General features: G+C 40.3%; 1 protein-coding gene across 4 annotated transcripts in view; it reads right to left on the bottom strand.

Moving 5' to 3' along the window:
• Positions 1-5916: 5916 nt before the first annotated feature.
• LOC110523976 (kelch-like family member 8) overlaps positions 5917-12724 on the bottom strand; it is a 29072-nt gene continuing 22264 nt past the window's right edge. For 2 of the 4 annotated variants that reach the window (XM_036977724.2, XM_021603193.3), the window contains exons 8-10: positions 12261-12420; positions 9705-9906; positions 5917-9471 (exon numbers count right to left, since the gene is read on the bottom strand). In XM_036977724.2, coding sequence (XP_036833619.1) covers positions 9348-9471; positions 9705-9906; positions 12261-12420 — 486 coding nt within the window. In that variant the 3' untranslated portion in view covers positions 5917-9347. Of the gene's footprint in view, positions 9472-9704; positions 9907-11242; positions 11391-12260; positions 12421-12724 lie in introns of all 4 variants that reach the window. The other 2 variants (XR_016496097.1, XR_016496098.1) reach the window with 2 other exon arrangements.

Below are 12724 nucleotides of genomic sequence, written 5' to 3'. Positions count from 1 at the left end.
AACTCCTTTGTTGGATACATCATCGCTGAAGAGAATGTTCAGATGGATCCAGAAAAGGTGAGTGGTGGTGGATTGGCCCCAACCCACGTCCAGGGTGCAGCTACAACGGTTTGCTAATTTCTACCACAGTTTCATTCGGGGCTACAGCAACCTGGCGGCCACCTTCTCTGCACTCACCTCTCCCAAGGCATGGTCTCCAGCAGTGGACAAGGCTTTTGGGGATCTAAAGCAGCGATTCATTACTGCCCCATCCTCATCCATCCAGACCCGACTCATCAGTTTGTAGTTGAGGTTGACGCTTCCCAGCTATCCATCCAGGACCAAAGGCTTCATCCCTGTGCCTTCATGTCCCATCGACTCAACCCTGCAGAAAGGAACTATGATGTTGGGAACTGGGAACTCCTAGCTGTTAAGATGGCTCTGGAGGAGTGGAGACATTGGCTGGAAGGGGCTGATCATCCATTTTTGGTATTGACGGACCATAAGAATTTAGAATACCTCCACACTGCCAAGTGCCTCAACCCAAGGCAAGCTCTTTGGGCCCTGTTATTTACCAGGTTCAATTTCACCATCTACTATCACCCAGGGTCCAAAAACGTGAAGCGGGACGCTCTCTCCCATCTGTACAGTTCCACTGCCACTGCCCCTACACACACTTCAATCACAGCTAGACCCATAGCCACAACCTATTAATAATTCATACTAATCAATTATAGGGCATGGTTTAACAACTACAATGTCTGAAAAAAGTAATATATAACTTTTGTCCCCATAGCAGAACAATCTTGGGTCTATATATAACAATTTTTCAGTAAATGTAGTGCAGTGGATGCTCCTGAGGGGAGAACGGCTTATAATGTTTTCAATCACTCAGCTACCCTCAACTCCTCCCATCTATTTCTAGAACATCCAGTTTTGATTTCTATTTGCCATATATTTTTAACTGTGCTGTTCCACCAAAGTTCTGAATCTACAGTATATACATTTTACAGACTCAGTATATTTTACCCTTCAGCTCCACTCAACCCCTCACGTGCATTTCTTAACACGATTCAGTTTTGATTTGTATATTTATCAACTGTGCTGTTTCACAAAAGTTCACTGTGCTGTTTCACAAAAATTAAAGATACAAATTTGCTAAAAGTGTTATATTATTGATCGATTGACTATTACTTTTCAAATCAGCCAGCAGTGCTATTTGCAGAGTTAGCTCCAAGTAAATGTTACAATTCTTCAGCCATTCCTGAACCTGCGACGAAAAACAGGCTACATATGGAGAGTACTAAATCAAATGATCTAATCATTCTCTCTTCGCAGGAAAATCTGCAGAGGTGGGATGGTTGTATCCCCAATATATAACATTATATTGGTTGCAAGAATTTTCAATAATTTAAATAGGAAAATTCTAAGTTATGAATCCGGCGTCGTTTGGTCTATCAGCTCAGAAACCGTATGCAATGGAATCGGTACATAAAAAATCTCTTCCCAACTATTTTGCAATCTATATGGCACATATAGTCCTTAAATGAAACTGGTATAATTTAGCACAATTTTCTATAACCAATTTTTGTCTTTAATGCAGGGCAGACAGACAAGTTCCTTACTTTATTCCCCTTTTACTTTCCTCTCCGATTTTTACGGTAATGCTGCAATTAGTTGGTTGTAGTTTTGTTTAGACAGACATTTCCATATATTTTTGTTAGCTGCCTGTGTGACATAACTCCACCAGTCTTATGATATAATTTACAAAGATTATACCTTAAACATTCTTTCCCCCAATTGTTTTGTTGTTGTTGATCAATTAGTGTATTTTAGTTTAACCATAATATTTGTTGTATTATTTGTTCTGTCTTTTTTGGTGGATTAAACTGAAATTGCAAAAACTTTCTATGGCTTGTTTTAAAAACAGCCTAATTTTGGAGCTGATTTCATTTTTAAATAACCGAAAGTGAGAAGTTGTAATCTGAAAAAAGAGGAAAAAGTCAATTCTTTAAACAATTTTAACTAATCTACTAGAGAACCAGTTCAGATTTAAGTGCAACTTTTGTATGACTGAAGCCTTTAGTGAGAGGTCTAATATTTATATTTTTAGTGAGGTCTAATTTTTAATAATTTCTGCCCTCTGAATTCATATTCATTATATAAATAGGCCCATTTATTTGGTGTGGCTTACCGTTCCAAGTAAAATGTATTATTTTTACTCATATAATTTCAAAAACAATTCGCTAGGTGTAGGCAAGGACATAAGCAAATAGGTCAAGTGGGATATGACTAAAGTTAATCAGGGTGATTTTTTTCCACAAATAGACAGGTATTTTCCTTACCATGTTATTAGCAAGATCTTATCTATTTTTGCTAACTTTCTATTAAAATGTATTGCAGTGCGACCATTTCTCACACAGTCTACTCTGAGCAGTTGATGTTGAGATAGGCGGCAGCATTTTCACTTGGATAGAAAACACTCTGAAGTTTCTAAAACTGTTTGAATCATGTCTGAGTATAACATAACTTATGTAGCAAGCAAAACCCAGAGGACTAACCTTTCAGATTTTTTTTTTCTGTTCAGTGAGTTCATTGGGAAACGGTATTTCTTTGGAACTTGTTTTCAGTTCCTAACGCTTCCACTGGATGTCACCAGTCTTTGGAATTTGGTTGAGGTTATTAATTTGTGCAATGAAATAGTACGGCCATCTAGGAACTACGTAACACTGTTGAGTTGCACAAGACTTGAAAAGTAGCTTGGTTTGTTGTCTTCCTGTATTAAACACAGATCGACCCGTCTACAATTTGATAGATTATTAACGTTTAAAAATACCTAAAGTTGTATTACAAAAGTAGTTTGAAATATTTTGGCAAAGTTCTTAGGCAACTTTTGAAATATTTTGTAGTGACGTTGTGTTTTTTGGAAGCTGTTTTTTCTGGATCAAACGCGCTTTATAAATTGACATTTGGATATATATATATGGACGGAATTAATCGAACAAAAGGACCAATTGTGATGTTATGGGACATATTGGAGTGCCAACAAAAGACGCTCGTCAAAAGGTAATGAATGTTTTATATTTTATTTCTGCGTGTTGTGTAGTGCCTGCAGGGTTGAAATATGCTACCCTCTTTGTTTACTATTGTGCTATCATCAGATAATAGCTTCTTATGCTTTCGCCAAAAAGCCTTTTTAAAATATGACACGTTGGCTGGATTCACAACGAGTGTAGCTTTAATTGAGTATTTTACATGTGTGATTTAATGAAAGTTAGATTTTTATATAATTTAAAAACAATTGCAGCGCTGCATTTTCCGTTTTTTTTGCCCAAGTGGGACGCAATCGTCCCCTATACCATAAGAAGTTAAGGAAAGAAATTCCACAGATTCACTTTTAACAAGGCACAACAGTTACTTGAAATTAATTCCAGGTGACTACCTCATGAAGCTAGTTCAGAGAATGCCAAGAGTGTGCAAAGCTGTCAAGTCAAAGGGTGGCTACTTTGATTTGTTTAATACTTTTTTGGTTACTACATGATTCCATATTTATTATTTCATAATATTTGATGTCTTCACTATTATTCAACAATATAGAAAATAGTAAAAAATAAAGAAAAGCCCAGGAATAAGTAGGTGTCCAAATTTTTGATTGGTGCTGTATATATTTCCAAAGAAGCGTGGATCACCATTATTTGGACCGTATAGATTAATGAGCCAAATCTGTTTCACCATAATGGGATACAAGTTTCAATTATATTTATTATAACATGTTTGTAAACTTACCATTCAAAAGTATGATTGAGTGTCCATATAGCTGTACCTTGATATTTGCATTGCTGCAAGTAAAACCGCCGATAGTTCTCCACTATTCCACCTGCTAAAACTTCCCCTGTCCCTCTGGGGCCTCATTTATAAAAACAGACTTATGATCAATTTTGATCTTAAGTACGATTTACGCAGAAAACCACGTGTAAGTAGTTATTTATAAAACCTTACTTTGTAGTGGAAATGATCTTATCTCTACGAAAAGTCTAGACTTCACGTAAGTGATTTTCCTGCTGGTTATGTATAGCTATCCTTTTTTTCCCCCCCATCAGCCTTGCTGCCCCACCTTGTTCACTGCAGTGGTGACACACACCCAAGCTACCCGTTTGGCTTTGTTTGTCAACTCACTATTTTGTCCTCCGAATAATACGTGTTGCCTAACTTCAATCTCATCTACGGTCGCTGTGATCTCGTCTTCCAAAAAGCTTGCTTTTCTCATGTGGTCCATGGCGATTCCTGACTAAATCCTCATTTGTGTTAGCATTCTATAAGAGGAATCGCTGATTGTAAGGCACGTTCAGGTGCCGTCAATCTTAAATTAATTTGAGATTGATATATCACAGGTACATAAGTTACAAATGGGCTTCTTAGAACCTGCGTAAGCTCAGTATCTTATGAATCAAACGTAAGCACACTGTCGGAAATGAGCTTACAACTAAGTTCAAGTATAAATCTAAGATTTTTTTTATTTTTATAAATGAGGTGCCTGGATCCTAGGGCCTTTGAAAGATTGGGACCCATCCTTTGAAAAGAGCACACAATTCCACCCACAGAACAGTAGCAGATCAACCACCAAAATCCTTGCCAACGCACTCACCTCGATTGTATTATATACAGTTATAAGATACAAATATTGCATATCTTAATTTATTTCCACAATAAAAAAATCTGCATAATAATGTAGGCAGTTCATGCTAAGGATTGTTACCTGTAACCAGGATTGCCATTACAACAATTACATTTTTGGCAAGCAATTATTTTGGCAAACAGTTATTGTGATTCATCCTATTTTGTCCTTAACATCATTACTCCACAGCAACCGATGTGGAATACACACACACTCCCCACCCTTCCCCCAGAAACAACCACAAGCTCAGATGTTCAAGTTGTTCCATTCCTGAGTCCAACTCAAGAAAGGACTTGATGTGCGAATGCATTTACAGTTGTAGCAGTTTGAGAGTCATGCAAGATTTTGCAATAATGGGGATATTTCATTAACCAATGTCAAGTCCTAGCTGATGGAGATCTGATACACACCATACACGTCTCCTGATGTGACCATTTTCCCAAGCATTTCTGTGCAGTTCTTTGATTATTTTGTGCTATCAGGGCCACAATAATTTGCCCCCTCTCTGACTGTATGACCCCCGCCCCATGGGTTACTGCAGCTAGTGTTGCCAGTACTGTCACTACCTGGGTGTGGGCACCTCACCGGAATTCCCACCGCTAGGTGCAAGGTCGTCAATGTTCTCTTTAGCAGCTCTGAGAAATTCCTTGTATATTATGCTCACCAATCCAGGGGCTTTGGATTTGTAAGACCAACCCTGCAAGACAGGCTCAAAATCTTTAGGGGGCGGTGCTGCTTTAGTGGGTCTCTTACCGCATTTATCTTTCTGTCTTGTCTGTGTTTAGCCTACTTGCAGTAAGCCTATAAAACAGATAAGGTCTTCTCAGTGTATGGGTCACTTATAATGTATTTTTAAAAACATACATTTGTCCTTCCTAACTCAGTTGCTGGATAGGAAGGAAACCACTCAGGTATTTCACCATGAGGCCAATGGAGACTAAAGCCATTCAACTCTGACTATTTTAATCGCTAAATAATAGTAAAAAACTGCAAAAAACTTGGCATTTTTAAAAACTTTGTCCTGAATACAAAGAGTAATGTTTGGTGCAAATCCAACACAACATCACTGAGTACCACTTAATTTTCAAGCATGGTAGTGGCTTGCTCATGTAATGGGTATGCTTGAGCTACGCACAGGAAAATCCTAGAGAAAAACCTGCTTCAGTGTGCTTTCCAACAACACTGGAAGACAAATTCATCTTTCAAATTCATTCAATTAGACATTTCTGTATTTCATTCTCAATAAATGTGCAATAAAATTATTAAAATCTATACATTGACAGCTTTATTATAGTAATACCAACTAAATGAACAGTAAATTAAGATTCAAGCTGTAAAAAAAAGGGGAGGAAATGATGAGACAGCATACAGCTGAACCAGTAAAAAAAAAGTTCAAAAAAAAGCACGATCTTTCACATTCTATGTTATGGTTGGCAAGTCAGTATACATCCCTGGTGTAATGTATGATTAGAGGCAGCATTTACAGTTGAATTGTAGAATATAGCAAACCAATGGTGCAACAATTCAAAATTCCCTTAATGGAGGGTACAAGAGCAAATACACCAAACATTAGAAACACCCTCCTAATATTGTGTTGCAGCCCCCCCTTTTGCCCTCAGAACAGTCTCAATTCATGGGGTCATAGACTTTACAAAGTGTCGAAAGCGTTCCACAGGGATGATGGCCCATGTTGACCAATGCTTCCCACAGTTGTGTCAAGTTCGCTGGATATCCTTTTGGGTGGTGGACCAATATTGATACACACATGGAAAACTTAGCAGCGTTGCAGTTCTTGACACAAACCGTTGCGCCTGGCCCCATACTACCAAACCCCGTTCAAAGGCACAAATCTTTTGTCTTGCCCATTTACCCTCTGAATGGCACACATACACAATCCATGTCTCAATTGTCTCAAGGCTTAAAAATCCTTAATCTCTACACTGATCGAAGTGGATTTAACAAGTGACATCAATACGGGTTCATAGCTTTCACCTAGATAAACCTGGTCAGTCTACCATGGAAAGATCAGGTGTTCTTAATGTTTTGTATACTTCATCTCTTCAAACATTTTTGCTTTAAAAATCTAAATCTTCAGTCAATGTTTTGACCAATAGCAGTTTTACAATAAAATCCAGAATTACCTGAAATGCTTTAACATGACCAGGAGGATATACCTGAAAATAAGGGTGAGGAAAAAGCTTCAAACTCAACGCCTCAAAAAAGAGCAGACACTGTCAAAACATTTTGAAAATAGCATCAAAATTGCCATAGGACAAAATACTGTATGTTCAAACCCCTGACTATTGCAGGAAAGTAGTGCACAACAATACATTAAAGATACCTGGTAAATAACACAAAAGATACACAGGTTTCATAATACACAACTCCATATATTAAAATATATATTAACCATTTGGCAGATAGAAGATTAATCTTAACACGTCTGAAAGCACAATTGTTTACTGACAGCCCGGCTATCTTCGAGAAGAACATAGAGAGTAGGGGTAGCACTCTGCTAAGACCCCAGACTGTCTGTACAGGTAGCTCTAGTCCCTCAGCCATTTCAAAAACCTATTTTATTGCAGCACAAGTTAATCTAACTCTGCAAAAGACTTCCATAGTTTTATATACCCCAATGAGACTCAGTCTGTCAGGAATGATTGTTCAAACGCAAAAAGGTTACAGCTAGCTAATACTGAAGAGGTTTTAGCATCACTGAGCCTATGCAGATGGCACTGATCGAAAGCCCCGAAATAAAACAACTAACTAAAAATAAAAGCATAGTCTGTGGTTTAACTGGAATCGAAAGAATGTCAACTGATTTCTATCCTAAACACGGTTCTGTTTACTGAGTCTTTACTAAACAGCGTCACAATCCACTCCCTCTGTTTTATATGAGACTGCTGGGAACCTATGAAGAGCTCAGTTTATCTACCAGACAGTGATGAATGTAAAATTGAGGTCGACTTTTCCACATTTTATTATGTTATAGCCTTATTGTAAAATGTATGAAATTAATTGATTACCTCAATCTACACACAATACCCCATAATGACAAAGCGAAAACAGGTTAAGAAATTTTATAAAAACAAAAATACCGTATTTACATAAGTATTCAGACCCTTTGCTATGAGACTCGAAATTGAGCTCAGGTGCATCCTGTTTCCATTGATCATCATTGAGATGTTTCTACAACTTGATTGGAGTCCACCTATGGTAAATTCAATTGATTGGACATGATTTTAAAAAAGGCACACATACCTCTATATAAAGGTCCCACAATTGACAGTGCAAGTCAGAGCAAAAACCAAGCCATGAGGTCGAAGGAATTGTCCGTGTCGCGGCAAGGACTAGGGGAAGGGTACCAAAACCATTCTGCAGCATTGAAGGTCCCCAAGAACAGTGGCCATTCTTTCTTAAAAATCGAAGAAGCTTGGAACCATCAAGACTCTTCCTAGAGCTGGCCGCCCGGCCAAACTGAGCAATCGGGGGAGAATGGCCTTGGTTAGGGAGGTGACCAAGTACCCGATGGTTACTCTGACAGAGCTCCAGAGTCCTTCTGTGGAGATGGTTGTCCTTCTGGAAGGTTCTCCCATCTGTGCAGCACTCCACCAAATCAGGCCTTTACAGTAGAGTGGCCAGATGGAAGCAAGATTCTCAGTTCTGATGAAACCAAGATTTAACTCTTTGACCAGCATGCCAAGCGTCACATCTGGAGGAAACCTGGCACCATCAGCGGCAGGGACTGGGAGACTAGTCAGGATCGAGGGAAAGATGAACAGAGAAAAGTACAGAGATCCTTGATGAAAACCTGCTCCAGAGTGCTCAGGACCTCAGAGGCGAAGGTTCACCTTCCAACAGGACAACGACCCTAAGCACACAGCCAAGACAACGAAGGAGTGGTTACGGGACAAGTCTCTGAATGTCCTTGAGAGGCCCAGCCAGAGCCCGGACTTGAACCTGATCGGATCATCTCTGGAGAGACTTGAAAATAGCTGTGCAGCGACGATCCCCATCCAACCTGATAGAGCTTGAGAGTATCTGCAGAGAAGAATGGGAGAAACTCCCCAAATACAGGTGTGCCAAGAAGACTCAATGCTGTAATCGCTGCAAAAGATGCTTCAATAAAGTACTGAGCAAAGGGTCTGAATACTTATGTAAATGTGATATTTCCAAAAATGGTTTGCTTTGTCATTATCGGGTATGGTGTGTAGCTTGATGAGGGGGGGAAACTATTTAATCAATTTTAGAATAAGGCTGTAATGTAACAAAATGTGGAAAAAGTCAAGGGGTCTGAATACTTTCCGAATGCATTGTAAGTACTAACTTGTTGCTCTTAAAATACAAGTTGATATTCAAGGCCTGTTTAATATGATGTCTAAAGCTCAACTATCAACCATTTTCACTTGATAAAGGTTTTTGAACACCTGTAAGTGCCATTTCCTGCAATCTAGAGCAAAAACAGTTGCCTTATATGATAACTTTAATTGTTAAGTATTTTATTTCTCAAAGTGGCGCAGCTAGTTCACAAGGTGGTGCAGCGCTCCTCTTACAATCTTTGGGGAGAACCCTCCAGTCAGTGCTTAAAGGAACAACCACTAGTGCTCCTGTTCAGTGACAGTGTGGTTGAGTGCTTGGGTTGGGTTGGTCTGCTCGTGCAGTTGGTCGGTGTGGTCAGCTCAGGGATCACAGGTCACATGCAGTCCACCACGTTGCTGGAGCCCTGGCCCACGTCCCTGATCTGGCTGATGTGAGAGGAGCAGACAGCCACTCCTGCGCCGGCCCGACAGTGAGACACCGACCCCACCAGCTGCCATCTGAGACACACAGATCAATATAAACGTCAACATCAGACTAACTGCTCTAAAATGTAGAATTTCCTTTCAACTGTAAAAAACAAACAGGATACTATAAACGGTGTCCAGTGTACAGGTGCTGGTCTAGTAGGCCAGAGATACTCTTTTATAAAATGGGTTCGCTTGATTTAGCTGACCCGATACAACCCATGTCTCACCTGAACAGAACCACTTCCCATCCAGCTCCAGCTCACCTGTTCATACGGGGGTCAAAGGCTTCCACTGTGTTGAGGTAGATGTTCCCGTTGTGACCTCCGACCGCAAACACGCAACCCATAACCGTGGCCACACCCACTCCGCCCCGGGGCGTGGTCAGCTCAGAGATGTAGTCCCAGCGACTCAGACGGGGGTCAAAACGCTCCACAGAACTCAGCGGGGAGTTGTCATCAAAACCACCTGACAGAGCAGACAGACCGAAAGACAGAATCAAATACAAGTCTAAGTTGTACTCTTGAAAATCTGGCTCAAGCTGGTAAGAGTGTGGTGCTAGAAACGCCAAGGTTGTGGGTTGAATTCCCACAGGGATCACAAACATACTAATCTATGCACTCACTGTAAATTGCTTTGAATAACAGAGTCTAAGTCACATATCAATCCACAGTGTGATATCTTGTTTAAGTCTTGAATAGCATTATGCAGTCAGTGAAGCTGCAGACATTCAATAAAGAGCTACTCCATCCACTGAGGTCAATGTATAGACTGAGGTTATCAGTAGCTTTTCCTCCTCCAAACACACCAATGCTGACTCATGCAAACTAGGGTCAGCTAAAAGTCAGGCCAGAGCTCTGAAACAGCTTTAGATGATTCTTCAAATTCAGCAACACAATAAAATTACCCCATCCACATGGATCGCTTTTAATTAGCAACCAACTTGACAAAACAATAACTTTTCTCCCTCCTGTTTCATGTTCATGTGTGCGAGTGGGGGGGAGCATGTGCCCCATAGCAATAAGCAGCCAGTGGAATGATGTGAAGTATGAGAAGGTTTCATTTCCAATGATGTGGTGAATCGAAATGTGGTCGTTTTACCTACTTTGATTGAATGCACGGATTGTAGTAGAGGTCGACCAATTAATCGGAATGGCTGATTAATTAGGGCCGATTTCAAGTTCTCACCGATTTGGCCGTTTTTTTTTTTTTACACCTTTATTTAATCTTTATTTAACTAGGCAAGTCAGTTATGAACACATTCTTAGTTTCAATGACGGCCTAGGAACGGTGGGTTAACTGCCTTGTTCAGGGGCAGAACGACAGATTTTCACCTTGTCAGCTCGGGGGATCCAATCTTGCAACCTTACAGTTAACTAGCCCGACGCTATAACCACCTGCCTCTCGAGACTGCTTGTTACGCGAATGCAGTAAGCCAAGGTAAGTTGCTAGCTAGCATTAAACTTATAAAAAACAATCCATCAATCAATCATAATCACTAGTTAACTACACATGGTTGATGATATTACTAGTTTATCTAGCGTGTCCTGCGTTGCATATAGTCTGACTGAGCATACAAGCATACAAGTATCTGACTGGGTGGTGGTAGGCAGCAGCAGGCTCGTAAGCATTCATTCAAACAGCACTTTCGTGTGTTTTGCCAGCAGCTCTTCGTTGTGCGTCAAGCATTGCACTGTTTATGACTTCAAGCCTATCAACTCCCGAGATGAAGCTGGTGTAACCGATGTGAAATGGCTAGCTAGTTAGCGGGATGTGCGCTAATCGCATTTCAAACATCACTCACTCTGAGACTTGGAGTGGTTGTTCCCCTTGCTCTGCATGGGTAACGCTGCTTCGAGGGTGGCTGTTGTCGTTGTGTTCCTGGTTCGAGCCCAGGGAGGAGCGAGGAGAGGGACGGAAGCTATACTGTTACACTGGCAATACTAAAGTGCCTATAAGAACATCCAATAGTCAAAGGTTAATGAAATACAAATGGTATAGAGGGAAATAGTCCAATAATTCCTATAATAATTACAACCTAAAACATCTTCGCTGGGAATATTGAAGACTCCTGTTAAAAAGGAACCACCAGCTTTCATATGTTCTCATGTTCTGAGCAAGGAACTGAAACGTTAGCTTTCTTACATGGCACATATTGCACTTTTACTATCTTCTCCAACACTTTGTTTTTGCATTATTTAAACCAAATTGAACATGTTTCATTATTTATTTGAGGCTAAATTGATTTTATTGATGTATTAAGTTAATATATTAAGTTAAAATAAGTGTTCATTCAGTATTGTTGTAATTGTCATTATTACAAATAAATAAATACCTTTTTATTTATTTTTAAAAATCGGCCGATTAATCGGTTTCGGCTTTTTTGGTCCTCCAATAATCAGTATCGGCGTTGAAAAATCATAGTCGGTCGACCTCTAATTGTAAGTCACTCTGGATATGACCATTTGCTAAACAGTAAACATGTCATCCCCCACAAATGATGCAGCGCCCTCTCAGGCAGATGGGCCAATTAGTGACAATTATTGAACAGGACAGGAGAAGTGCTTGTTCAAAGTACAGAATTCAAGTCGATTACTCTAGCGTCCCCCCCTTGGACAAATCAGTGCAATTTTGTAAATGCCAGCTCTCTACTGCATGATGTATCATTCACTCAAGTTTCATAAAAAAAAAAGAGAAAGAAATCGGGCCAGCTGGTGCCAGATATTGCGTGACTAACGTACATTCAGAGACAGATCCATAGTCCCCATCCCCCCCCACGATTACTAAAATGTAATTGCAGGGGTGCTGAGCTGTGTTCTTACCCACTACATAGAGACACCCGTTGAGCTCGCCGACTCCGTTCCCTGCCCGTCTCTGGCCCATCTCCCTGACCTCTGTCCACTTGTTGAGATGTGGGTCAAACCTCTCCACACTGGATAGAGAGGCCACACCGTCGTTACCCCCCACAGCATACACGTGATTCTGACAGGACAGGAGAGTGTTAACATAAAGGTCTAACTCTGACAGGGGAGGAGAGGATTAACCCATTGAGTTCCACCACGACATCAGTGTGATTTGGACTTCTAACCCCTTTTAAACATGGTGTGTTTGAGCTACAGACTTCTGGGTTGTACCATTGGATTAATTTATTTCTGCTGCATCCATTAGTATGTGTGATTAACTAGGGCTGAGCTAGAGTGGCGTTTGTGAGACAAGGACCTGGGGCCAGGTCAGAACGGTTTGAGCTACACATTAAAAACTACGAAAAGATGCACAAACATGCTCA

This window comes from Oncorhynchus mykiss, chromosome 5 (assembly GCF_057628025.1).
Source record: "Oncorhynchus mykiss isolate SJ-2025 chromosome 5, ASM5762802v1, whole genome shotgun sequence".
Taxonomy (NCBI): Eukaryota; Metazoa; Chordata; class Actinopteri; order Salmoniformes; family Salmonidae; genus Oncorhynchus; species Oncorhynchus mykiss.
The sequence above is the reverse complement of the archived record's forward strand: the minus strand, read 5'-3'. Positions and strand labels throughout refer to the sequence as shown.